The 24,956-nt window shown below is 38.5% G+C and overlaps 1 protein-coding gene and 1 non-coding gene across 3 annotated transcripts in view; both read left to right on the top strand.

Moving 5' to 3' along the window:
• LOC134799101 (serine/threonine-protein phosphatase 2A 56 kDa regulatory subunit gamma isoform-like) overlaps positions 1–24,956 on the top strand; it is an 85,204-nt gene that overhangs the window by 12,760 nt on the left and 47,488 nt on the right. For both annotated transcript variants that reach the window (XM_063771495.1, XM_063771494.1), the window contains exon 3: positions 21,445–21,625. In XM_063771495.1, coding sequence (XP_063627565.1) covers positions 21,445–21,625 — 181 coding nt within the window. The remainder of the gene's footprint in view (positions 1–21,444; positions 21,626–24,956) is intronic.
• On the top strand, positions 22,680–22,751 carry Trnaa-ggc (transfer RNA alanine (anticodon GGC)). Its single transcript has one exon. It is a non-coding gene; the product is annotated as a tRNA-Ala (tRNA).

Raw genomic sequence — 24,956 nt, 5'->3', positions numbered from 1 at the left:
TTTAAATTTGGAAGAGCCTCGTTGAATGATGTCATGTCCGTTGTAAATATTAGGGCTTGCTCTAACGCTGACAGCTTAAATATGTGCAAACCTCACAATTGGCCTTCCAAATTTAGCGCAAGATCATAATAAAATGTGTATGCTTCAGGTTTAAGTGTTGCGGCCGTTAATTTTTGCGGTTATGTCGTGTAATTCTCGACAGGATCCTTAATGTTCCCATTAATTAGCCATTTATAACATTCTCGCCGGATTGTAGGATATAATATTTTAAGCCAGCTCGTAAAGGCTCCTTTTATTCTTCAATAACTGATGGGAAAATTGCATTTTATCCACAAGAGGGGCAAAGTAAGTTAGTGCAAAATTTGAGTTGTTTCCTCAAGTTGACTGGTAGAATTGACTAATACTTAATGACTTTGAATGTTAAATATTTTATTTTAATGGTGTTCATTTGGTTTTGATTTGTAATGTTTTAGAGTTAGTAGAACAATTTTCCTCGCGTTATTACGAGCCCCGATGCAAATTATTTCGTCTAGTTCCACGCAACAATTTTGTTTATTCTAATAAATTTTACACATGAACATAAAATTACCCAGTAATGGGAACCATAATAGTAATGTTTAATGTAGTTTATTTTGATCGTATAATAAAATTGCATGAGACTTTTATTGCAGAAAAAACGTACTTTTCAAAAACGTTGTCCAAATCGTATTGTCCTCTCCCACAGCACTGCTGCATGCATGGGCTCGAAACAAATTTGTCAGTACATTGGCAGAGCCCTGTTGCTTTCCCTAGTAATAGCCCTTTTCACATATATGTTGCAATCCTACCCGTCAATAAAAAAATAAAAAATCGTTATTTTTTTTCTTTCAGTACAAACGGTATTTCTTGTATTTGGATTTAGTTATTGCAGAGTATTACCATATAAAATTAAATTACATTAGTATAAGCATTAAATATTAGTAATTTTAAAACGAAAATATTATTTTTGAACAAACGCGAGAACCTCAAAAAATGGTCTCACTAGACGAAAACATATGCATCGGGGCTCGTATAGTGAATAACTGTGTGCTTCACTCGGTAGCAAAGTGTGTCTAACCCTCGCCCCTTGAAACCCTCGCAACGTCAAGATTCCTCTTTACAAATCACTCGCTAGCTCTCGCTCGTGGTTTTAGAAACTTTCGCTTGCTCGGGTATAATGGCTCGAGAGGTTGAACAACAACTTTGCTCCCTAGTAAATCACTATTAACCGAGTCCCTAATAAAGAAGGCAAATTGAAAATTCCACATACTAAAAACTTTATCAGTTTCGGAAATTCAAAACTTCGTTCATTTCATTTTTATTTTTTACTAGTGTTATGACTTATGAGAGCTTCCGTCTCTTTAAATATTTAATGCGTCATAACAATAATTTAAGTTTCAAGTAAAATTTCTTGCGTTATCGGTTAGTTTTAATGGATACGTTCTGACTTCTGATTGATAGCAGTTGGTGCCATAAATACCCAGTTAAATGCTGACCCATTTCGTTTCCTTACTGTATACTTATTCGTCAAAACTCGTGGGCGAACATCGTAAACAAAAGAATAAAACTCCACGAAATTCCGATATCAAAAATATTAAATTTCAAACTACGTCAAGTACCAAGAAATAAAGAAATCTGTATTATACTATGATTAAGTACCCTTAGAGCGTTTTCATTTGTCCGATCCGATATCGGATGTCGGATACGACTACAAACAAGCAAAAAGTCAAAAAGTGTCTTTTATATTTTTTATACAAAAATAAAGGGACGATGCCATATCAGCTGTTTTCCTCCAAAGGTCATCCAACGTCTGATATCGGATCGATACAATCTGAAAACGCTCTTAAAGCTGGAAAATCATCGTTAAGTACAAAATTAGACTTAGCACGATTCACCAAAAAGAGAAAATCGATGATTTAGAGATTAATTTTCGCTGAACATACAGGCGGGGTCAAATCGGTAGCTCTTAAGGTCATAATTGGTTTCATTTGATGCACAACCCTGTATAAGTTTTCGTACTGATTGAGCTAACTAGGGAAGTAGGTTAACTAGCAAAGGCTTCTGGATAGGATCAAGTTCCCTAGTTCCCTTAGGGCCACTTGCACCATCCCACTAACTCGGGGTTAAGCGGTTAACCCGTTAACTCAGTGTCAAATTGTACTGGTAGCCATGGTAACTCCAGGTTTAACGGGTTAACCACGGGTTATTGGAATGGTGCAAGTGACGCTTAGGAAATACGATGACGTAGATATCTTAAGTTACAAGCATTATTGCATTGTTTATACTGTTGTAGTTTTGATATTCATGCTTGTACTTTTAGCCGTGCTATACCCTAAAGAGTGTTTAGTGTAAATATTACCAAAACATGTCGACGTATAGGTATTAAACAATTACATCTTTTTTCATCTAGTATTTTTGTCGACATTGAAAAGACAAAGCATAAGGCACAAGAACTACGCTATACAGAGAACATTGCTAGGCGAAAAGGACGTAAATGTATGTACATGTTGTAGGTATTCGATAGATTCAGTAATTAGTCGCAATTAATAAATAACCTGTAAAAGCAGTTAGAAAGCAAATGGCGCAAAGACACATAGTGTCCATTAGAACTCGATTGTCTCATTTGCTTTAAAAGATAGTTGAGAACCTTTTACTACAGTTCTTGAATACAAAATAGCCAATTTCGTCTGGCTTGGTAGCCGGTCTATTTGAGATGAGACTAGAATCTAAACCCGTGCATATCTTTCTGTCAGTGTGTACTAGACCAAGAATGTCAGCCGCGTCGCGTGAAAAATTGAAATCTATTATAATAGATCTGGTATAAACGCAAAACAAAGTCAATGTTAATTACAATTAGATTTAGCAAGGTATAAATAGCAAAACCAGTCCACTGTGTATACAATAATTGCATAGAATCACTGCTTTATTTCATTGGTAGGTTGCCATTGAATTGCATTTAGCTGCAATCTAGATTTCTATTTCTGCCTTTAACAACTACATATAATAAAACATTATGATGCCTGTATCTACAATGTTTCACTTAATTGTTTATTCTTATACATTATTATAGTTTTATTTGGATAAGAGACGTTTGTAATAACAAGGCGTAGGTATTCTGTAATTCTGCAGTTTGCCATACTTATAATATGTATAAAAGTTTGTATTATGCAGATTCCGCCAATTTAAAGCTTGATATTGTGCATACAATCTCGAGCTAGATAATCAGGAGTACAGTCGGCATCAAAAGTATCTACCATTCTCTAATAGCTCAACAAAAAGAGATTTGTCTAGACATGTAGGAAAAGTAGACTTTTGACAAATACTTTTGAACGCGAACTGCAGAGATATAATCTCTAATTGGAAAAGTATTCCAGGATAACATATATTTATGGGTGCCTTGTTTCATCCGCTATTTGTGATATAGGAAATATTTTTGTGTCATATCTAAGCTTGGAATGAAATCGCAATGCTCCTACTTCAACTTTCTTTGATGCATAACAAATCTTGTGATCGCAGATATCTGTTCACAAAAGTATACCTACACCATACTTGTCAATATCATCAGCCATGATCAATAAAAGTCGAATACCACCACTTCTAGATGCATACGTTTCCAACACACATGTTCTAAACCTTGCAATCAAGTTATTCATAAATGACTCACTCTATCGAATGTTTATTTTGTAGAGAAAGTTCGTGTGTTTTAGCCCAAATGAGGAAAGTGATAGTTTGTGCACTAGACGCGAAAGTTTTGATGTTATTGAATTTGTGCTATTGATCGGAATGCTCTGAAAATAGCGTAGACGTAGAATGTTTGCGTCGGACTGAATTTGTTAATATGTTCGTGTCTGCTACTACGGCGGCGAATTTTGGCGGGCGTACTCTATCCATCATCTTCAAGAAAGCTCAGGTGAGTTGTGTTATAAACACGGTGTTTAACACGTTGTAAATCTTTAGGGATATTCGTCTGTTTTTGTTGGTTTTAACATAGTAAGCGAACTTGTACACAGTTCGTGCAAAAATATTAAGGTCAAATTTGAGAAGACCGTCTATATAAGGGAAGATCTGTCGTCGGTTTTAACAAGCTTTGTCAAGTTACTGCATACATATACACGGTGGCTAAAAAATAATTCCTGTTGCCAGGGAGGTTTTGGGATTATACTGAGCAACTTTTACTGTGGGACCAACCGCGAAATCGCGATTTTTTTTTACTGTTTCATACATTTTGGCTGGTCCATCTTCTATAGGAGGGATTTTTTTTACGATTTCGGGGTTGGTTCCACAGTAAAAGTTGCTCAGTATAATCCCAAAACCTCCCTGGCAACGTGAATGTAGTTATTTTTTAGCCACTCTGTATCTGTGTTCTATTCTGTACGAATACTACGGTCTATTTTAAAGAAAATTCACGAGTCTGCTCAGTTTGCCCGAGGGAGCTATTTTCAGTAGATTTTACTATCGCTATGTCCTTTCTCTACCCCGTCTGGAATTAAAGCTCTAGCACTAAAGTTTATGGATCTTAACTGCTGGTTTAAATCACGATCTTATTGCTGAGGAGTTAAGTATCTTTATTGGAAATCTACATTCTTTAAATAGTCTAATTAAATACCTAGGTAACTAGTACTTGGTCACATTTAAATGGACCGCAATCTTATGTCAGGTGTCAAATTATCTTTTATGAGAATTATGAGTATGACTCTCATTAAAAAGTTATGTCAAACTGATTAGGTAAGTATTAGTTATTGGCACGTATTTAACCGGTCAACTAATTAATCGAATTTGGGTAGTTTAAAAAAATAGAAATGGGTACTAAAATTAATAGTTTGGCAACAAAAACGGAGCCTTAAAATATATCAATAAGTTGTATTTTAATGCCGTTACAGCTTTTGATTATTTTTAGGCAGGTACCAAGTATTTATTTGGCAACTGAATTATTATATAGTTTTTAAAAAGAAAACGGCTATCTATTTTTCAAAAATGAAGTTCTTTTAAAATATTTTGTTTGGTCATTACACGGTCAACCTAACACGCTCCTCCTCGCTTTGCTCGTCGTCACACCTAATTGTTGACTCTAGCAAAACACAGTGGTAACCATTGAAATAAGTAATTAAAAATTTAAAGATCTAATGGTATAATGGCCATTAGGCGTTTCATGATTAGAAATTTCGACTATAAGTATACTGACCATTACGTATTGGTAAATTAATTTGAGGTGTTTTGTGTAAAAAGTGACTAATATTTTGCTAATATTCATTAAATTTAACTGCTTTCGTGTTAAAATACTACCTAGCTGAAACGACATGCTCCAGTTATGACTATAGTTGATTACTTAGGTGTGAACAACTAGATGACAACTAAATTTTATGATCGCTTTACAATATTAGTTGCCAATTTATTATTTTAGTCGCCAACCTATCACATTAAATTCCCTATAATTTTTTTGGGTGGCTTGATTTTGCTGCCAGTTTTTTAAATAATATGATGCTTATATTTGAGGCTAATATATATTTTTTGGCGCTAAAATATTAATGCACAGCCAAAATATATTATTATATGCCCAATGAAAGTTCCTGTTTAATATTTTAGTTGCCCGGTTAATAATAAGCCTTAGTTATTTTACTTATTTTTAAGTTATTACTCACCTATATATAAGATCTGACTAATATAATCAGTAACTCTGTCTGTTACTTCTTCAAGCTTCAACCGCTGGACCGATTTATATTAAATTTGGTATGGAGATAGTTTGAGGCCCGAGGAAGGGCATAGGATAGTTTTTATCAATCATCATTATCATCACCATCGCACGAGGTTGCGGGCACAAGCTATTATAAGATAAAAACAACATATCCGGTCAGCATACTACGTTATTTACAATTTATAACGGTGCCCCAGCGTCACCGGGCACAATTTGCATACGCAGCGGCTCATGACCCCAATGTACTGCGACATAGTCCCATCTTCACACGGCTCCTGTATGACATGCGACCTTATGCCCACTGACGTACTGATCAGATCTTCACTGACCATGGGTGAACCTTCAGTATTTGCAAAACGTTTACGAATTATCACTTGAGCGTTTCTTTTATTTTTTGCCATTTTTATATATTGTGAACTTTTTTGCCACTTTTGTGTTATTTCTACTCAGAACCACGAGCTCTTTCGCGCGATCCTAATGGGGTAAAAAATGTCCCAGATTTTTTTTCCTATTGTGTTACCATTTCCCCATATACTTTGTATGGCAGTAACAAAAAAGGAAAGTTTGAAAAATGTATGGAAATTTTAAGACACTTGTTCTCCTATAAGGATGAAAAGGGCTCGCGATCCTGACTAGATATAACACAAAAGTGGCAAAAAAGGTCATAATATATAAAAATGGCAAAAAAATAAAAGAAACGCTCACTTAACAGTGTGGCTAAAACATCTCATTTATGTTTTAGTCTCAAGTTACATGTGACATTTGGCTTCGGGCAGTGCCATATGTTAAAAGTTTTAATTTCATTGCTAACTTCTAGTGATATTTGACCTTTTGTACTTGGGTTGGATCTACTCCCATCTGCATAGGCCGGATTGACGATGCGCAAAACTTTTACGATTGGAATTTGAATAAGGCTATGCTAAGCGTATTTGAACCTAGGCAGCGAGTAAGCAAAACTTAAACTATTCAAATTAGAAAATGCCAATAGTTATTTAAACTCGTCTCTATTACAGATCCATTAGTATAAGGTGGTGGTTGTCTTTCTTTCTTTTATTATAATGTTTCAAAATTTCATAATACGGACTTACCACTACCAGGTCTATAAGTACCTAAGTCTGTGGCTTGTACAATGCACACACTACCTAATACGAATCTCAAAATGACATGTGACATTTTGGTTTGAGACGGCGGGATCACATATCTGCAAAGTGCATCAGATTTGTTTCGTTGCGGAACTATTCAGAATCCAATTGATGCGCCACGAGAATTTCATTCATATTCCAACGTATTTTGAGCTAGCTGCAATGATCCAAAAAGGTAGAGCTATAAAGTTGATAAATAGGTTAACAGATCCAAACAACTTTAGACTGGTCCAAATAACTTTCACATGTTTGTGTTGACCGTCCTTCAGATTGACGGACTGATGACAAAATATATGTTATCCGCTCATCAATTCGATGGATTTATGGCTTTCGAAAAATCGCGGGTTAGCGGGCCACTTCTTCGACTAAGGGCCACCCCACACTACCGTCTTTTGAGCGCTATGGAAAATAGCGTCACTGTGCAGTTGCGCCAACATTGCGTCGAGCAGCAGCCATAGAGTTGAGTAGACGCTGACGCTCGGGAGACCCTAGTGTGGGTTGATCCTAACTCAGAAACATTAGTTTATTGCAAAACTGGACTGAGATGCCACACGGGTTAGCGGGTCACTTCTGCGATTAACTCAGAAACATCGGTTTATTGCAGAACTGGACTGATATGCCACATCTAGGTACCTATACCAGATTTACCAGACAGTTACGATAACTTCAAGTCTTTCCTTAAGAACAGATACAAAAATCGAATTTAAACTGTTGTGAGACATACTAACATTGAATAATTTTACGGTTTAGACTCACTTGTTTTTAGTCACTCGCGCGACATGTTTCGGAGAGCCTAGGTCTCCTTTCTCAAGCACTAACAGTGCGAGCAGCGAGAGTGCCGTAAAATTATTCAAGATACAAAAATATCCAAGTTTTTTATCAGAGAGTCTACCGCGAAAATCGATAATTGTAATCTTGTCTGTCTTTCTAATGATCGAATATGTAAGAGTGATAGAGAGGCAAATAACGAAACCTCGATTATCGCGGTAGGCCTTCAGGTCTATCTATATTCAACGTTATCACACAATTAGAACAATGAATGACGTAATACCGTTCCGGGCACTGACACAAAACCAATTTACCGTGCTATCTATCGTAAGTGCATTTAAAAACTCATTCAAATATGTACCTTATTGTATAAGAACAAGGCATACAATCGAATGAGTTTTCATATGCATATACGATGGAAATGCTAAACGCGGCAGTACCATGCCATGACGTCATTTGTTCCGAGGTGCGATATGCCCTTACCATTAGACTATTCAGACTATTGCAATCAATCTTTGTAATTGATTGCGGTGATTTGTGGAGTGTTTTCTGATGCGGTATCTTTATTAAGAGCGCTCTTACATGAAAAGTCGAAATAATGCAAAATTGATGATACTAGTCGACGAAATTCAGGACTTTGCGCTCATTATTAGAAACAATGAGTACGTGTTCCAGTAAAAGCGTCTTCTTATCTTTATAAATATCGTTGTAAATATTAGAAAAAGGACTTATTAAATTAGAATTGATTTTTTTTCTGATGGTCGTTTCCGAAAAACCCCGTGAAGCACTGAATGGCGAGCTCTTATTTGGAAATGTTGAGAATTTTACTCTGCTAAACCTGGCTATTTTGTATTACTAATACCCTGTACTTTAGGCATATCAAACTATATTTTTCCTACATACCTTTGAGAAAGAGAAAATCAAAGTAAAACGAACTCGATTTTCTCTCCGAAACAAGTGTCAATTCCTACGAAAATCTACTTAATATCGAAGTCATTTTCATACTCAAGCAATCTGCAACGTTTGCTTATACTGTTGGTATACATTAGTGTTTATGAAATTCTACTATAATTTTTTGGCAATTTTTTGAAAACTACTCTATATTACCGATGACGCGCGCTGCGCCAGCTCAGTGCCGCGGCAGAGCTTGTAGAGGCAGGACGTGTGTCGGTCGGCTCCGCACATTTTCAACGGCGACGACGAGGTTTTTTATCATTGTGTGCGGCGGGCGCCGTGTAAAACGCTATACTGTGTGCGTGTAAACCGCAACGAGAGACTTTGATCCTAGCACCGTTTTTATAGTATTATAATTTATAATGGTACAGTTTAATAAACTACCGGACAGGATTAAAAATATTTGAAACGACCTGACATTCTATATGTATTTATTTGACTGAAGATAGTTTGACTCAGGGTCTGATGATGGAGCCGGAAGGTGGTCACCGGTATCAATCAACCATGCAACTAAACCACTTCGTGTTTAGGCTCGTTTTATTCATCTCAACAAGATCTTTGACACAAGATAGTACTCAGGGTCTGATGATGGAGCCGGAAGGTGGTCACCGGTACCAATCAACCATGCAACTAAACCACTTCGTGTTTGGGCTCGTTTGATTCGGCTCAAGAAGATCTTTGACTTAAGATAGTACTCAGGGTCTGATGATGGAGCCGGAAGGTGGTCACCAGTACCAATCAACAATGCAACTAAACCACTTCGTGTTTAGGCTCGTTTTATTCGTCTCAACAAGATCTTTGACTTAAGATAGTACTCAGGGTCTGATGATGGAGCCGGAAGGTGGTCACCGGTACCAATCAACCATGCAACTAAACCACTTCGTGTTTGGGCTCGTTTGATTCGTCTCAACAAGATCTTTGGCACAAGATAATACTCAGGGTCTGATGATGGAGCCGGAAGGTGGTCACCGGTACCAATCAACCATGCAACTAAGCCACTTCGTGTTTAGGCTCGTTTGATTCGTCTCAACAAGATCTTTGACACAAGATAGTACTCAGGGTCTGATGATGGAGCCGGCAGGTGGTCACCGGTACCAATCAACCATGCCACTAAACCACTTCGTGTTTAGGCTCGTTTTATTCGTTTCTATAAGATCTTTGACACAAGATAGTACTCAGGGTCTGATGTTGGAGCCGGAAGGTGGTCACCGGTACCAATCAACCATGCAACTAAACCACTTCGTGTTTAGGCTCGTTTGATTCGTCTCAACAAGATCTTTGACACAAGTTAGTACTCAGGGTCTGATGATGGAGCTGGACTGTGGCCACGGGTACCAGTCTACCATGTAACTGAACCACTTCGTGTTTGGGCTCGTTTGATTTGTCGCAACAAGATCTTTGACACAAGGTAGTACTGAGGGTCTGATGATGGATCCGGAAGGTGGTCACCGGTACCAATCAACCATGCAACTAAACCACTTCGTGTTTGGCTTCGTTCGATTCGTCGCAACAAGATCTTTGACACAAGTTAGTACTCAGGGTCTGATGATGGAGCTGGACTGTGGCCACGGGTACCACTCTACCATGTAACTGAACCACTTCGTGTTTGGGCTCGTTTGATTCGTCGCAATAAGATGTTTGACACAAGATACTACTCGGGGTCTGATGATGGAGCTGATGATGATAGACAGGTACCCGTCGCCACCTTCGCGCTCCATCATCAGACCCTGAGTACTACCTTGTGTCAAAGATCTTGTTGAGATGAATAAAACGTGCCTAAACACGAAATGGTTTAGTTGCATGGTTGATTGGTACCGGTGACCACCTTCCGGCTCCAACATCAGACCTTGAGTACTATCTTGTGTCAAAGATCTTGTTGAAACGAATAAAACGAGCCTAAACACGAAGTGGTTTAGTTGCATGGTTGATTGGTACCGGTGACCACCTTCCAGCTCCATCATCAGACTCTGAGTATCACCTAGTGTCAAAGATCTTGTTGAGACGAATCAAACGATCCTAAACACGATGTGGTTTAGTTGCATGGTTGATTGGTAATGGTACCTTCCAGCTCCATCATCAGACCCTGAGTACTGTCTTGTGTCAAAGATCTTGTTGAGACGAATCAAACGAGCCCAAACACGAAGTTGTTTAGTTACATGATAGACTGGTACCCGTGGCCACCTTCCAGCTCCATCATCAGACCCTGTGTATCTTCAGTGTCAAAGATCTTGTTGAGACGAATCAAACGAGCCTAATCATGTTACTACATGGTTGATTGGTATCCGTGACCACCTTAATCATCATCAGATCCTCAGTACCAGTTCGTTTTTAAACCCTCGTTGATACAAACTTTACAACCTATAGGTACCAAATGCAATGACGAAACATGTAAATAAGCGAGTAGGTACCTATAATTTCTTTCGAGTAATATACCTTCATAAGTACAAGTATGGGGCTATTCATAAATTACGTCGTTTCAAATGGGAGGAGTGGGGGGGGGGGGTCTGGACATCGGATGATGGTAACATGACGTAGGAGGAAACAGATTCATCCGAAGCTTGATTTTTGGATGATTTGAGGGGGGGGGGGGGGGTCAAAAATCGTCAAAAATAGATGACGTAATTTATGAACAGCCCCTATGTACATTTGCACTGCATTTAGTATTTTCGTACTTACCAAATAACAGTTTTAGAACTTTAAAAGTTAAGTACAGTTAGTGTTGTTATGGTTGATTTCAATATGCTTCGCGAAGGATCAAGAATGTTTAATCCATCATTGTAGTGCGAGTGTGGTAGAAGGGATCGGCGTACTGAGCTCGCACGGCCTGCCGCAGCGCGTAAAATACCTAAACTCGCTCAACGCCGAAATGTAATAGCGCTCTTAAGAGCGCTCTTACAAGAAAAGTCGAAATAATGCAAAATTGATGATACTAGTCGACAAAATTCAGGACTTTGCGCTCATTATTAGAAACAATGAGTACTTGTTCCAGTAAAAGCGTCTTCTTATCTTTATAAATATCGTTGTAAATATTAGAAAAAGGACTTATTAAATTAGTAATGATTTTTTTTCTGATGGGCGTTTCCGAAAAACCCCGTGAAGCACTGAATGGCGAGCTCTTATTTGGAAATGTTGAGAATTTTACTCTGCTAAACCTGGCTATTTTGTATTACTAATACCCTGTACTTTAGGCATATCAAACTATATTTTTCCTACATACCTTTGAGAAAGAGAAAATCAAAGTAAAACGAACTCGATTTTCTCTCCGAAACAAGTGTCAATTCCTACGAAAATCTACTTAATATCCAAGTCATTTTCATACTCAAGCAATCTGCAACGTTTGCTTATACTGTTGGTATACATTAGTGTTTATGAAATTCTACTATAATTTTTTGGCAATTTTTTGAAAACTACTCTATATTACCGATGACGCGCGCTGCGCCAGCTCAGTGCCGCGGCAGAGCTTGTAGAGGCAGGACGTGTGTCGGTCGGCTCCGCACATTTTCAACGGCGACGACGAGGTTTTTTATCATTGTGTGCGGCGGGCGCCGTGTAAAACGCTATACTGTGTGCGTGTAAACCGCAACGAGAGACTTTGATCCTAGCACTGTTTTTATAGTATTATAATTTATAATGGTACAGTTTAATAAACTACCGGACAGGATTAAAAATATTTGAAACGACCTGACATTCTATATGTATTTATATGACTCAAGATAGTACTCAGGGTCTGATGATGGAGCCGGAAGGTGGTCACCGGTACCAATCAACCATGCAACTAAACCAATTCGTGTTTGGGCTCGTTTGATTCGGCTCAACAAGATCTTTGACTTAAGATAGTACTCAGGGTCTGATGATGGAGCCGGAAGGTGGTCACCAGTACCAATCTACAATGCAACTAAACCACTTCGTGTTTAGGCTCGTTTTATACGTCACAACAAGATCTTTGGCACAAGATAATACTCAGGGTCTGATGATGAAGCCGGAAGGTGGTCACCGGTACCAATCAACCATGCAACTAAACCACTTCGTGTTTAGGCTCGTTTGATTCGTCTCAACAAGATCTTTGACACAAGATAGTACTCAGGGTCTGATGATGGAGCCGGCAGGTGGTCACCGGTACCAATCAACCATGCCACTAAACCACTTCGTGTTTAGGCTAGTTTTATTCGTTTCTATAAGATCTTTGACACAAGATAGTACTCAGGGTCTGATGTTGGAGCCGGAAGGTGGTCACCGGTACCAATCAACCATGCAACTAAACCACTTCGTGTTTAGGCTCGTTTGATTCGTCTCAACAAGATCTTGGACACAAGATAGTACTCAGGATCTGATGATGGAGCTGGAAGGTGGCCACGGGTACCAGTCTACCATGTAACTGAACCACTTCGTGTTTGGGCTCGTTTGATTTGTCGCAACAAGATCTTTGACACAAGGTAGTACTGAGGGTCTGATGATGGATCCGGAAGGTGGTGACCGGTACCAATCAACCATGCAACTAAACCACTTCGTGTTTGGCTTCGTTCGATTCATCGCAACAAGATCTTTGACACAAGTTAGTACTCAGGGTCTGATGATGGAACTGGACTGTGGCCACGGGTACCAGTCTACCATGTAACTGAACCACTTCGTGTTTGGGCTCGTTTGATTTGTCGCAACAAGATCTTTGACACAAGGTAGTACTGAGGGTCTGATGATGGATCCGGAAGGTGGTCACCGGTACCAATCAACCATGCAACTAAACCACTTCGTGTTTGGCTTCGTTCGATTCGTCGCAACAAGATCTTTGACACAAGTTAGTACTCAGGGTCTGATGATGGAGCTGGACTGTGGCCACGGGTACCAGTCTACCATGTAACTGAACCACTTCGTGTTTGGGCTCGTTTGATTCGTCGCAATAAGATGTTTGACACAAGATACTACTCAGGGTCTGATGATGGAGCTGATGATGATAGACAGGTACCCGTCGCCACCTTCGCGCTCCATCATCAGACCCTGAGTACTACCTTGTGTCAAAGATCTTGTTGAGATGAATAAAACGTGCCTAAACACGAAATGGTTTAGTTGCATGGTTGATTGGTACCGGTGACCACCTTCCGGCTCCAACATCAGACCCTGAGTACTATCTTGTGTCAAAGATCTTGATGAAACGAATAAAACGAGCCTAAACACGAAGTGGTTTAGTTGCATGGTTGATTGGTACCGGTGACCACCTTCCAGCTCCATCATCAGACTCTGAGTATCACCTAGTGTCAAAGATCTTGTTGAGACGAATCAAACGATCCTAAACACGATGTGGTTTAGTTGCATGGTTGATTGGTAATGGTACCTTCCAGCTCCATCATCAGACCCTGAGTACTGTCTTGTGTCAAAGATCTTGTTGAGACGAATCAAACGAGCCCAAACACGAAGTTGTTTAGTTACATGATAGACTGGTACCCGTGGCCACCTTCCAGCTCCATCATCAGACCCTGTGTATCTTCAGTGTCAAAGATCTTGCTGAGACGAATCAAACGAGCCTAATCATGTTACTACATGGTTGATTGGTATCCGTGACCACCTTAATCATCATCAGATCCTCAGTACCAGTTCGTTTTTAAACCCTCGTTGATACAAACTTTACAACCTATAGGTACCAAATGCAATGACGAAACATGTAAATAAGGAGTAGGTACCTATAATTTCTTTCGAGTAATATACCTTCATAAGTACGAGTATGGGGCTATTCATAAATTACGTCGTTTCAAATGGGAGGAGTGGGGGGGGGGGGTCTGGACATCGGATGATGGTAACATGACGTAGGAGGAAACAGATTCATCCGAAGCTTGATTTTTGGATTATTTGAGGGGTGGGGGGGGTCAAAAATCGTCAAAAATAGATGACGTAATTTATGAACAGTCCCTATGTACATTTGCACTGCATTTAGTATTTTCGTACTTACCAAATAACAGTTTTAGAACTTTAAAAGTTAAGTACAGTTAGTGTTGTTATGGTTGATTTCAATATGCTTCGCGAAGGATCAAGAATGTTTAATCCATCATTGTAGTGCGAGTGTGGTAGAAGGGATCGGCGTACTGAGCTCGCACGGCCTGCCGCAGCGCGTAAAATACCTAAACTCGCTCAACGCCGAAATGTAATAGCGCTCTTAATGGATGATCTATGCATACCAAATACCAAGATCTATCACTCGCACTTTTAATTGACAATAAACCTTATTCCAAAGATATAAGGTTCAGCAATGTTTAATTAATGGTGTTGCAGTAAGTAAAAACCATCGCCATATTATTGTCTAAGTTTGCGTGTGATATTTGAGATTAAATCGACGGATCTGATTTATTTCATGGAATGAGCCCCATCATCATATCCTAGTTTTTAGAAGATCGAAACGTTTAGAAGTTTTTATGAAAACTTGTTTTATGAAACAGATAAAAATAACTTTTACCTAACCTAACTAGGTGTTTAGGTAGATACTATTAGACAATAAATAATACAGCCCATAAAACAGTTAAGATCCTGCATTTTGGTAAGTCAGTTACAAATGTGATAATATTTATTAACATCGTTAAAATGTACCTAATACACATATACGTGTCACTCCAGTTTAATACAACGATCTTCCCATAGTAAACACCAATATCTATTTATAATACACCTCTAGTATTATATAATCTGTGACCTTATAAAATAAAATCCCCCGCCGTGTCTGTCTGTATGTATGTTCGCGATAAACTCAAAAACTACTAAACGGATTTTCATGCGGTTTTCATCTGTCAATAGAGTGATTCTTGAGGAAGGTTTAGGTGTATACATACATAATTTGTTAAGGTTTACCCGTGCGAAGACGGGGCGGGTCGCTAGTTCTAAATATTCTAATGTACGTCGACGTCACCGCAGACGTGGAGGCGCGTGTCAAACTATACGCGCACATTATAGATATCGACCTTACATTTACATATATCAATAAGATTAATATGTTACTCACTTAAGAATATTCAGAAGGCATTATAATGTTAATTCAATAAGTGGCTTCTTTGTTACGAATTCAATGTTTCACAAACTGCTAAGATCTGGACGATGAAGCCTTGTTTAAAGATACCTTTTTCCGTTAGAAATCCGGTTGCTTATGCCTTCTTATCAAAGTAACTTGAATATAAATAAACGTATTGATTATGTTATTGTAAAATAGATACCGAGCCTTATCCACAAGTAAAAAGGAAACATCACAAATGAAAGCATGAATGGAAGCTTATTCATTTTTTTTAATTGGTTTTGCTTTTCAGATCTAAAATCTATTTTGTTTACCACTTCGTTCTTCTATTTGCCTCTCTATCGCTCGAATATGCTAGAGTGCTAGAGGCAGATAACGAAATTGCGATTGTAGAGGTAGACCCTCTGCCCTCTGGTTGTCTTCTACGGTTAAAAAAAAACAACAGTCGCCATATATATCGGAGCGGCCAAGGTTCACAAATATCTGAACAAAGTCTCTATTGATAAAGCGTTAAAGCGCATGTTCAGATAGTTTTGACCACCTTGGCTGCCCCGATATATTTGATGGCGGTACAAGTCGAGTCGGTGGAGTTGATCCGCCGTTTGTACAGTAACGTCTAAAAATATCGATACGGAATAATATGTATTCACGACCTTATTGCCCATTATATTAATTAAGGTAGTGTATACATACTTTTGGCACTATGTCCGTATGTATATTTTTAGACGTGAGTGACGTGACTGTAATATCGTGGCCTTGACATTGGATATTGAATTGTTGATAATGTTTATTTGATTGATTGAATATTTGTGTTTGAGCGAGTAATCAATCTTTTCAATATTGTCGGGTCAATCGATTGGTTTTCTTGACTTAGGTTACGTTTTCCCAGTAGGAATTAACTTTATAAATGACGAACTAGGTAGGTACTGTAAATGTTATGTTTATAGGCTTTATTGCATAATTTGATTCAGCAAAACTATTAGCTTAGCACCCTTTCATACAAATGTTGAGTTGAGTTAGATAATGTAATTGAAACCGTTGAAGGATATGGTTGTCATGATATTTAGCCAATAAAGGGAAAGGGATATTAGAATATTGGGCATAATTAACATTTACCACATTTTAATTTTTATTTGCAATATTTATTTCAAATCTTTAATAAGAATAAATAATGCGATTCTCGCTGGGTGGTTGGGTAATCAATCATTTGATTGATTACCCAACCACCCAGCGAGCCCTCATTGAAAAATATAAAAAACTTTACAGAGGAAAAACTACCGGTTTGAATATTACACCTAAAATAAGACTAGGTTACCGTCTTTGTAGGTCCATTTAGCCCTAAATTTTAGGGCATGAATAGTTACTTGTTTGTGCCTAAGTTTAAGGACTCAACAGATAGACTATCAGACTCAACAGTCTCGGTCATATAAAACTTAACCGAAGCATATTAAGTACTTGACATCTACTCCAAACATTCCACAGAATATAAATAATGCGAGTTTATATTGGTATCAATTCGTATATATTTATTGCACACGCTTCACTGAACGTCGACAGTTATCTTAGACAGTTATTGATTTACAAGTAGCTACGACAAAATGCGGAATGGATTTACAAATGTAAGCCTTTTTAGCTTCTAACGTATCGATTTGGTCGGAATATTTTTTCGGTAGTTCCTATGCTTCCGTTTCATAAGCATGTACCGAATGAATTAGCTGATATATACGTGTATTATTTATTACATCTAGCTTTGCTTTGCAAGTGCGACGAAGTGCCCAAGTATTGTGAGATGAAAAGCGAAATTGTCTACCGTTGTCCCGTACGAACGCGAATTTTCTGAAAATTTGCAGGTACTGTCAGCAGCAGAAGTTGATAAGCGGGCGAGGTGTTCAAAATTACCTTGACACACTCTTATTCTCTTAACAATAAAGTCGCGTCAAGATCATTTTGAACACCTGGCCCGCTTAGCAACTTCTGCTGCTGACTGTATGTATAGGAGTTTCCTTTTCTATGGGCAAATGGTCAAAATATGCACAGAAAAATAATCGCCTGCTTTAAATGCCGGAAAAAAAAACAGGAAACAAAATGCGTCTGTACTCTGTACGGGACAGCCCGTGGAATGTCCCAGAGTCGGACCAAGTATTTGTAGTGACAAAGTGTGGCAATGTCATCATTAATGTCAAATTTCTATATGACGGTTGAAAACAGATAAATATCGGTATTGTTATGTCTAGCCCATTCACGCCGATAGCTTGTCTATAATAGATAAGCGCGCAATCAGATCAATATAGGATATCGATTGGCTTTGCTATCACGAATCTAGCCACTAGCTATTTTCTACCACACAATCCGTTTATTCGATAATCAAGGTTGTTGATAATAACTTTGCTTAAATAAACTTTGATTGGAAATGTTGGAATATACATATATATTTTAGGGACAATCTTACACATATCGACCCGGCCCGGCCCCAAACAAAGCAAAGCTTGTCCTATAGGTAGGTACTGGGCGACCATATACCTAGATATTTACATAAATAAAGAAATACATGCCGCCGCTTGCCTGCAATACGCTCACATCTCAAAATTTATGATTATTGGAGATTCAATCTTAATTAAATATAATAAAATTAACTTTCCTATAAAAACAATTGTGCCCAGTGACTGTATTGCAGGCACGAAACGGTGCATGGAATACATTCATAACTCATAAACAAATATTCGATATTAATTTAGTACACAAATAAAGGCCTTTACCGGAATGCGAACCCCTCCCAGGAGCTCCAGTTTCGTAGACAGGGCCACTACCGTCTAGGGGGCCGTTAAATGTAAAGTGATAGGTTGCCTAAGTCTTCATTTTAATTATAGTCTAGTTCTGCAAAGACGCCCTTTTCTCTTCATGTAATTTATGAGGGTTTAGGTCGGAATAGGCTTTCACACCCTTTTCCAATTATTGTTTTGAAAGGCAAACTAGCCCTTGAAGTGGTCCTCTTTATCAGTTTATCCATTTTCCGCTTATATTTTTAGGTTTTGGCTACCTACAACGTGAAATGTCTAAAGCAAGCATATAGATAGATGGACTACTCGTATTTTTATAAACATTTCTTGTTGTACTGTTAGCCATGAGAGTAAGTAACAAACACACACACACACTATACGGCCCATAATATAATGGCTTTATAAAACCAACAATGGTTAATTTAAATCCTTTAAAAAGTCCCTTAAACATTGCAACCGAGATCAACAAATAATTAATCCGGTCCTATATTCCCAAACATAGGTCTATGGAAACTAATTAACGAGTTTTATGGAAACTAATTAACGTATTCTCTCACGCCTACATGTTTTATTAAAGACCTAGATATATATAAAAATATTTACCTGCTTTTGCATATTCAAATCGGATTCTTTTTGTAAAATTTATCAGTTATAGCTCGTCAATTTCAATAGAATATTGTAATTTAATGCAAATTATATGACGCGGTAATAAAAATCTTTTTTTTCCTTTATAAACGTGTAAGCGAAATGCGAGAAGTGATACGAATAACGAATATAGATGCAATGCAAATGAGGCAAGGTTATAGAGAGGCAAAACGGTGTACTTTCGTTTGGGCCAAATACCTTTCGCCAAATTTCACTTCCCAAGAAACTTATCGCAATAGTTTCCACCAGTAAACCAGGCAAAACATATAGCGTCCTGACCAGAGCAGTCAATGGACTTTTCACATGTCCAGATCCAGAGATACTACGTACAGAGTTTTCACTGTGACTTCACCAATCATCTTGTCCGTTAACGCATGACATGTTATCTTTCTCACTTACACAATTGGGGCTCGGAAAAGTCGCGAACCGATTCGGTTTGTGCATGACGGTGGCGCTGGCTGACGGGTATGGGAAACATTAATTAGCTGAGAGTTCACAGCGGTCATATGGTGTGAAGATGTCATCCCATGAAAGTTCATTTTTTCCCACCCCGTGCGTTGTCGTCGTTTTTATTTCCCCCGCCACATACTTCGTACATAGCCAATTGACATGCCAATGACACTACCTACATATTAAACTCAGTCATAGCTGTGCACTGCTATACAGCATTTTGTTCTGCTAGCTTGCAGCTTCCACACTGGAGTTCGTGAGTACGATTCGAACCCCGGATCGTGCACTCTTCGAGTGTGTTTAAAATATATTCATGGGAAAAATCGCGAGGAAACTGAGCTAATCCCAAAAAGGTTTAGTTTCTGCTCTGGGTCAGATGGAACCACATCGACAGTAATTTTTTTTAAATTGTAACTCATTTTAGTACGCGTATCGACATTCTAAAAACAGATGAACAACATTGTTGACATTCGAGGAGGCGTTCATTCAATGCTGGAATTGATGTTCTAGTTCTAGCCCACGCATCGTAACGTTCCAGGCGGTCTAAATATAAGACCTGTCTCTCGACTCAATCTGCTTATCGTCCGTTCCGGTCAGCGAGGCAACATTGACATTGAATCCCACATCTATTGACCTAAATACTTAGGGCTGCCTCTACAAGATAAAGATGATCTTAAAGCTCTTAAAGGCATTATAAACGTCGATAGTCTAGGTACGTACGTACTTATTATTATCATTACCTGACATACATATGTTGATTGTTTACAAAATACAGGATTGATTTTATGTCTAGCTAGCATAAGTAATCATTTTATTCATACAACTTGATGAGCCTCTTATTAGCAAATATATAAAATTCTAACTTTTCCAAATGAACTAAAATAGTTCCACAAAATATGTATGTATATGAAAGCATTAAAAAAAGGTTTATGTTAAAACTTTCTGAAGTCTCTCATTCGAAATGAGCTGCAAGAATGACAAGGTTTGCGCAGTAGCTACAGAAATTAGACGAAACGGACAATATTGAAAAAGGTTGCCTTTATAAAACCGTTAAAAAATTCGCTATTCCCATGAAATATCAGACAGTATACGAGTTTAAGGTAATAACCTTAAACAGTAACTAGTTCTTATTTATCTCATAACAAATGATATAGTACGGTTGGCAACCCTTCGTAAACACATAACGTTTTATCGCGTCTCATATCGTAAACTACCGTTTTATTTTATTGATATCCTGGCGACCATCTTTGAGGCCTCCATTGTTCCTTTATTGCCGATCGATATTGTTTGTGGATCAAGTAAAGTGTGTCAATTGGGCCCAGTTTGGCCAGAATTATTGGGCTGTTTCATTTGTGATGTGGCAAAAGAAGTACTTGGAACAGCTCGGGTTTTGTAAAAACCATTTCGCCAAGTTGATATTTGTCACCTCAAAATGACAATTTCCTGTACCTTACCTTGCGTCAAGCTTGGACCAGCATAGTGAAACAGTAAAATGGCTATCAAAGGTAATATAAATTCGATAATGATCAAGCAGTAAGCAGCCCCTAAGACCGACCTGTAGGAAGGACAATAATTACGTTTAGTCACGCGATTGCAGACATGTAGAAATAAGCACGACCTGTACGGTTACCATCAGTTTGTCACTGACATAAACGCCGTCGAGAACGTAATTTACTTTCTATACATCTCGCTCGCACTCGCATATTAGTGCAAACGGGATGTACAGAAAGTAAATTACGTTCTCGACGGCGTTTATGTCAGTGACAAACTGATGGTAACCGTACAGGTCGTGCTTATTTCTACATGTCTGCAATCGCGTGACTAAACGTAATTATTGTCCTTCCTACAGGTCGGTCTTAGGGGCTGCTTACTGCTTGATCATTATCGAATTTATATTACCTTTGATAGCCATTTTAAGCTTATCGTTCCAGTTCTCTTGATCCCCATATCTCTAAAATTATGCATTATGTATTGTTTTCTGAATCATCTGACCGATTTTATCTTTGGCCACAGGGTCGTCCAGAAAAGCCATCGTCCATAGCATCCGGCCCGCCACCGCCGGCTGCCATCGTACCAAAGTCTGCCGATGGACCAAGGCCGCCAGGATGGAACGGGCAGCCCAGGCGGCACGGCTCCAGCCGGTTCAACGTCCACAATCATAACCAGGAGCTGGTGAAACTACCACCCATCAAAGGTTAGTGTCTTTATAGCAGCAGGTCAGGTACTAATGGTAGCTATACCGAAATTCGCGGACGGACCTTGACCTCCGGGATGGAACGGGCAGCCCAGGCGGCACGGCTCCAGCCGGTTCAACGTTCACAATCACAACCAGGAGCTGGTGAAACGACCACCCATCAAAGGTTAGTGTCTTTATAGCATCAGGTCAAGCACTAACGGTAGCTATACCGAAATCCGCGGACGGACCTAGACCTCCGGGGTGGAACGGGCAGCCCAGGCGGCACTTCTCCAGCTGGTTCAACGTATACAACCATAACCAGAAGCTGGTCAAGCTACGGCCTATAAAAGCTAACCGTAGTTCTTACTTCTTATGTCTGCCGAAGTAAAAATTTCAGGTTACCTATCATATTGAAAGACGTCCACTATTAAACGTCCCTCATACAGCCCCATGTCGATTTCAGAAGGCTTTTAGGCAGAACCTAAATACTATAACACGGTTTTGGCAAGAGTAGAGTGGCTGTACGGGGTCCCGCAGACTTCAAAACGGAAAATCATTAATGTTTCTTGGAGCATTACACCAATGTGGCTAACGAACGCTGCTCTTTTAATGCTTTTCAAAATACTAGTATTTAAGCTAGTAAGTACACCTAATAATCCATGGCTAGCTTTAATATATCTTTTTCAGTGTCTAAATCTAAAACTCCGCTAGCAGTCTCATCAAATCAAAAGAGTAGTGTTCGTTCCCAATGTTTACATCAAAGACTTGCAATAAAGACAATTTAGAGGACAAGCGAACACGACTGGCGCTAATTGACGCTAAAATTGGTTCTAATTGGCACCTGCGGCTACGGTAATAGGATAGCGTTCGTTTTCATTGGCGCTTAATGTGTCCGAACCGTATTTATTTCAATTTACTTTGCTACAAAGAGTTATTAGAAGTGTAAGATCTAAGAAAAATTCTTGTCTTGAGGACAGCTGAACTGAACTAAATTATTACAATCTATAAATTGCACCTTAGAATGCAAACGTTGTCACAGTTGCAATGACTAAATTCGCGTTGATTGACGGATGGTCAGCTGGTGGCATTGGTAACGCATTGGACCGGCAATCCAAGGATGTGGGTTCGAGTCCCACGTTGGCCAGAGTTAATCATCGTTGATTTTTTCATTGTGATTGACATCTGTATTTACAATTTATTAATTGAACTAAAGGTTGCAAAAGCAATTTACATTATGCGGTTACTATGTCCGTATTCCGTATATGATGGTAGTTTTGTCTACGTGACAGCGTGAAAAACAGTCTTTCTCTTTCAATCGCGTTATTATGATCATAATGAATTTAATTGTTATCACTTCGCTCTCTCTGCCCACTTGTCAAAACACACTATTTTGGCTAGGCACCCTGAAATGTTCTCTGACATTTTTTTATGCGGAATGCGTGTTTGTTTTGAGACTTTCTGCAACATTGTACAGATTCTTCTCTGTATCTTTATTGCATGAATGTTTATCGTTATTCGTTTATTGCACTGGCTTATTAGTAACTGTTGATGTAGGCTGCAGCTATCAATCTATAAATCCAGGTTATAATAAAAATGTGTGGATGTTTCTTATAGGATTTTTGTAAGTATACCTATGTATTTTCTTGGATTAATAATGGATGTTTTCCATGCGTTTATCTTTGACGATGCACAGCCTAAACCGTTTAATTTAAAGTAGGACATTGACATTTGAAACACTCCATAACATTCTTCAAATGTTGTAGAATTTCATTACGAAAGGACTTTTTTAAATACAACATTCAGGGGTGAACTTTGGGTTTAATGTTTTGAACAACTTCTAAACGGTATACGGTTACGATAGAAGTTACTATGCGTGTAAACAAAATGAACGAATGGAAAAAATCGCACGTCTCTGGTAAGCTTCGGTAGCTCCGTTGTTTAAGAGTAGAGCCTCTACCATCAGTTTTAACATTGACATAACGCTCACGTCTACGTAATTTACTTTCTGTACATCTCGCTTGCACTATTGCTCGCATATGCGAGTACGAGCGAGATGCATAGAAAGTAAGTTACGTAAACGTGAGCGTTATGTCAATGTCAAAACTGGTGGTAGCCGTATAGGTGTACTATCACAAACTCATTATGCTTTTTCAACGTTCTATCAACAAAATTCTTCAAGAAATGTCAATATCTAATAGTTTACCAGAGTCCAACGACATAAGACCTTTGCCCACTTTGATTTGATGACGGCACGTTTACGACGTGACGAGGCATTCGCGGCATCAAAGGGTATTTTATGTTCGATAACATTTTTCACGACTGACGCTAGTCTGCAGATTAAATAGGTACAAATATAGAGACTCCAGTGTAAAAAATGTTTGATCATAATATTTACCAAGTTGTCGCCTCGCTCAACTCTTCCAGAGCTTGGCCATTATTTCGCTTCGCGCTGGGGTGGGCTGATTACATATTAAATTAACTCACATTTATAGACGGGTCTAATGCGAAATTTATTCAATTGCCTTTATTTACCGAGGTTTCGACATAGGTTTCACTGGTCGTGGTCGCGGCTGAGCTGATTAATATTCACTGTCATGTGAATATCACATTCGTCTACAATGAAGCCAGTTTACAAAAATAATAACAGTTATGATTGTCATATCACTCTTCGAGTATTTTTCTGAATCCTGTGGAAGTAGAAGATCGGATACATATTAATTTACGGTAATGCACATTAACTTAATTGAAATCGGTGGTCATCTTACCTTCCATCCATTATAATTAATAAAATACGTGCATGTTAACCGAAGACTATTTATTGTGTGACAGAACGACATGACAGCAATTCATATAAAAACATATTTGGAACACCACAGTTCCATATTTAAATCAACACTGTAGATGGCGCTGCTGGATATCATAAAACTACACCCCCACTATATCTAAGCATAGCCATCAGCATCATCAGCATTAAAAAAACAGCTTTAAAAAGAACTACACATACCTACTACTTAGGCACAAGTCCTAACTTCTCAACAAATCTAAAGTGCTTGACAAACCCTAGACTCTTAGTTAACAAGTCAGCTGGCATCTCAGCTGTCGCTAAGTATTTTGCTTCTACCACACCTTTAGCTATTATATCCCTACTAAAGTGGTAACGTATGTCAACATGCTTCGACCTATTATGAAACACAGTGTTGGCCAATAACTTCAGAGCACTTTGGTTGTCATTATAAATTGTAATTAATGACATCTTATTTGTAATTTCATGGTACAATGACCTTAAGTACATAGCTTCTTTAATACACTCAGAAATACTAATATATTCTGATTCACAACTGCTCAAGGA

Source organism: Cydia splendana, chromosome 18 (genome assembly GCF_910591565.1).
Source record: "Cydia splendana chromosome 18, ilCydSple1.2, whole genome shotgun sequence".
Lineage (NCBI taxonomy): Eukaryota > Metazoa > Arthropoda > Insecta > Lepidoptera > Tortricidae > Cydia > Cydia splendana.
The sequence above is the reverse complement of the archived record's forward strand: the minus strand, read 5'-3'. Positions and strand labels throughout refer to the sequence as shown.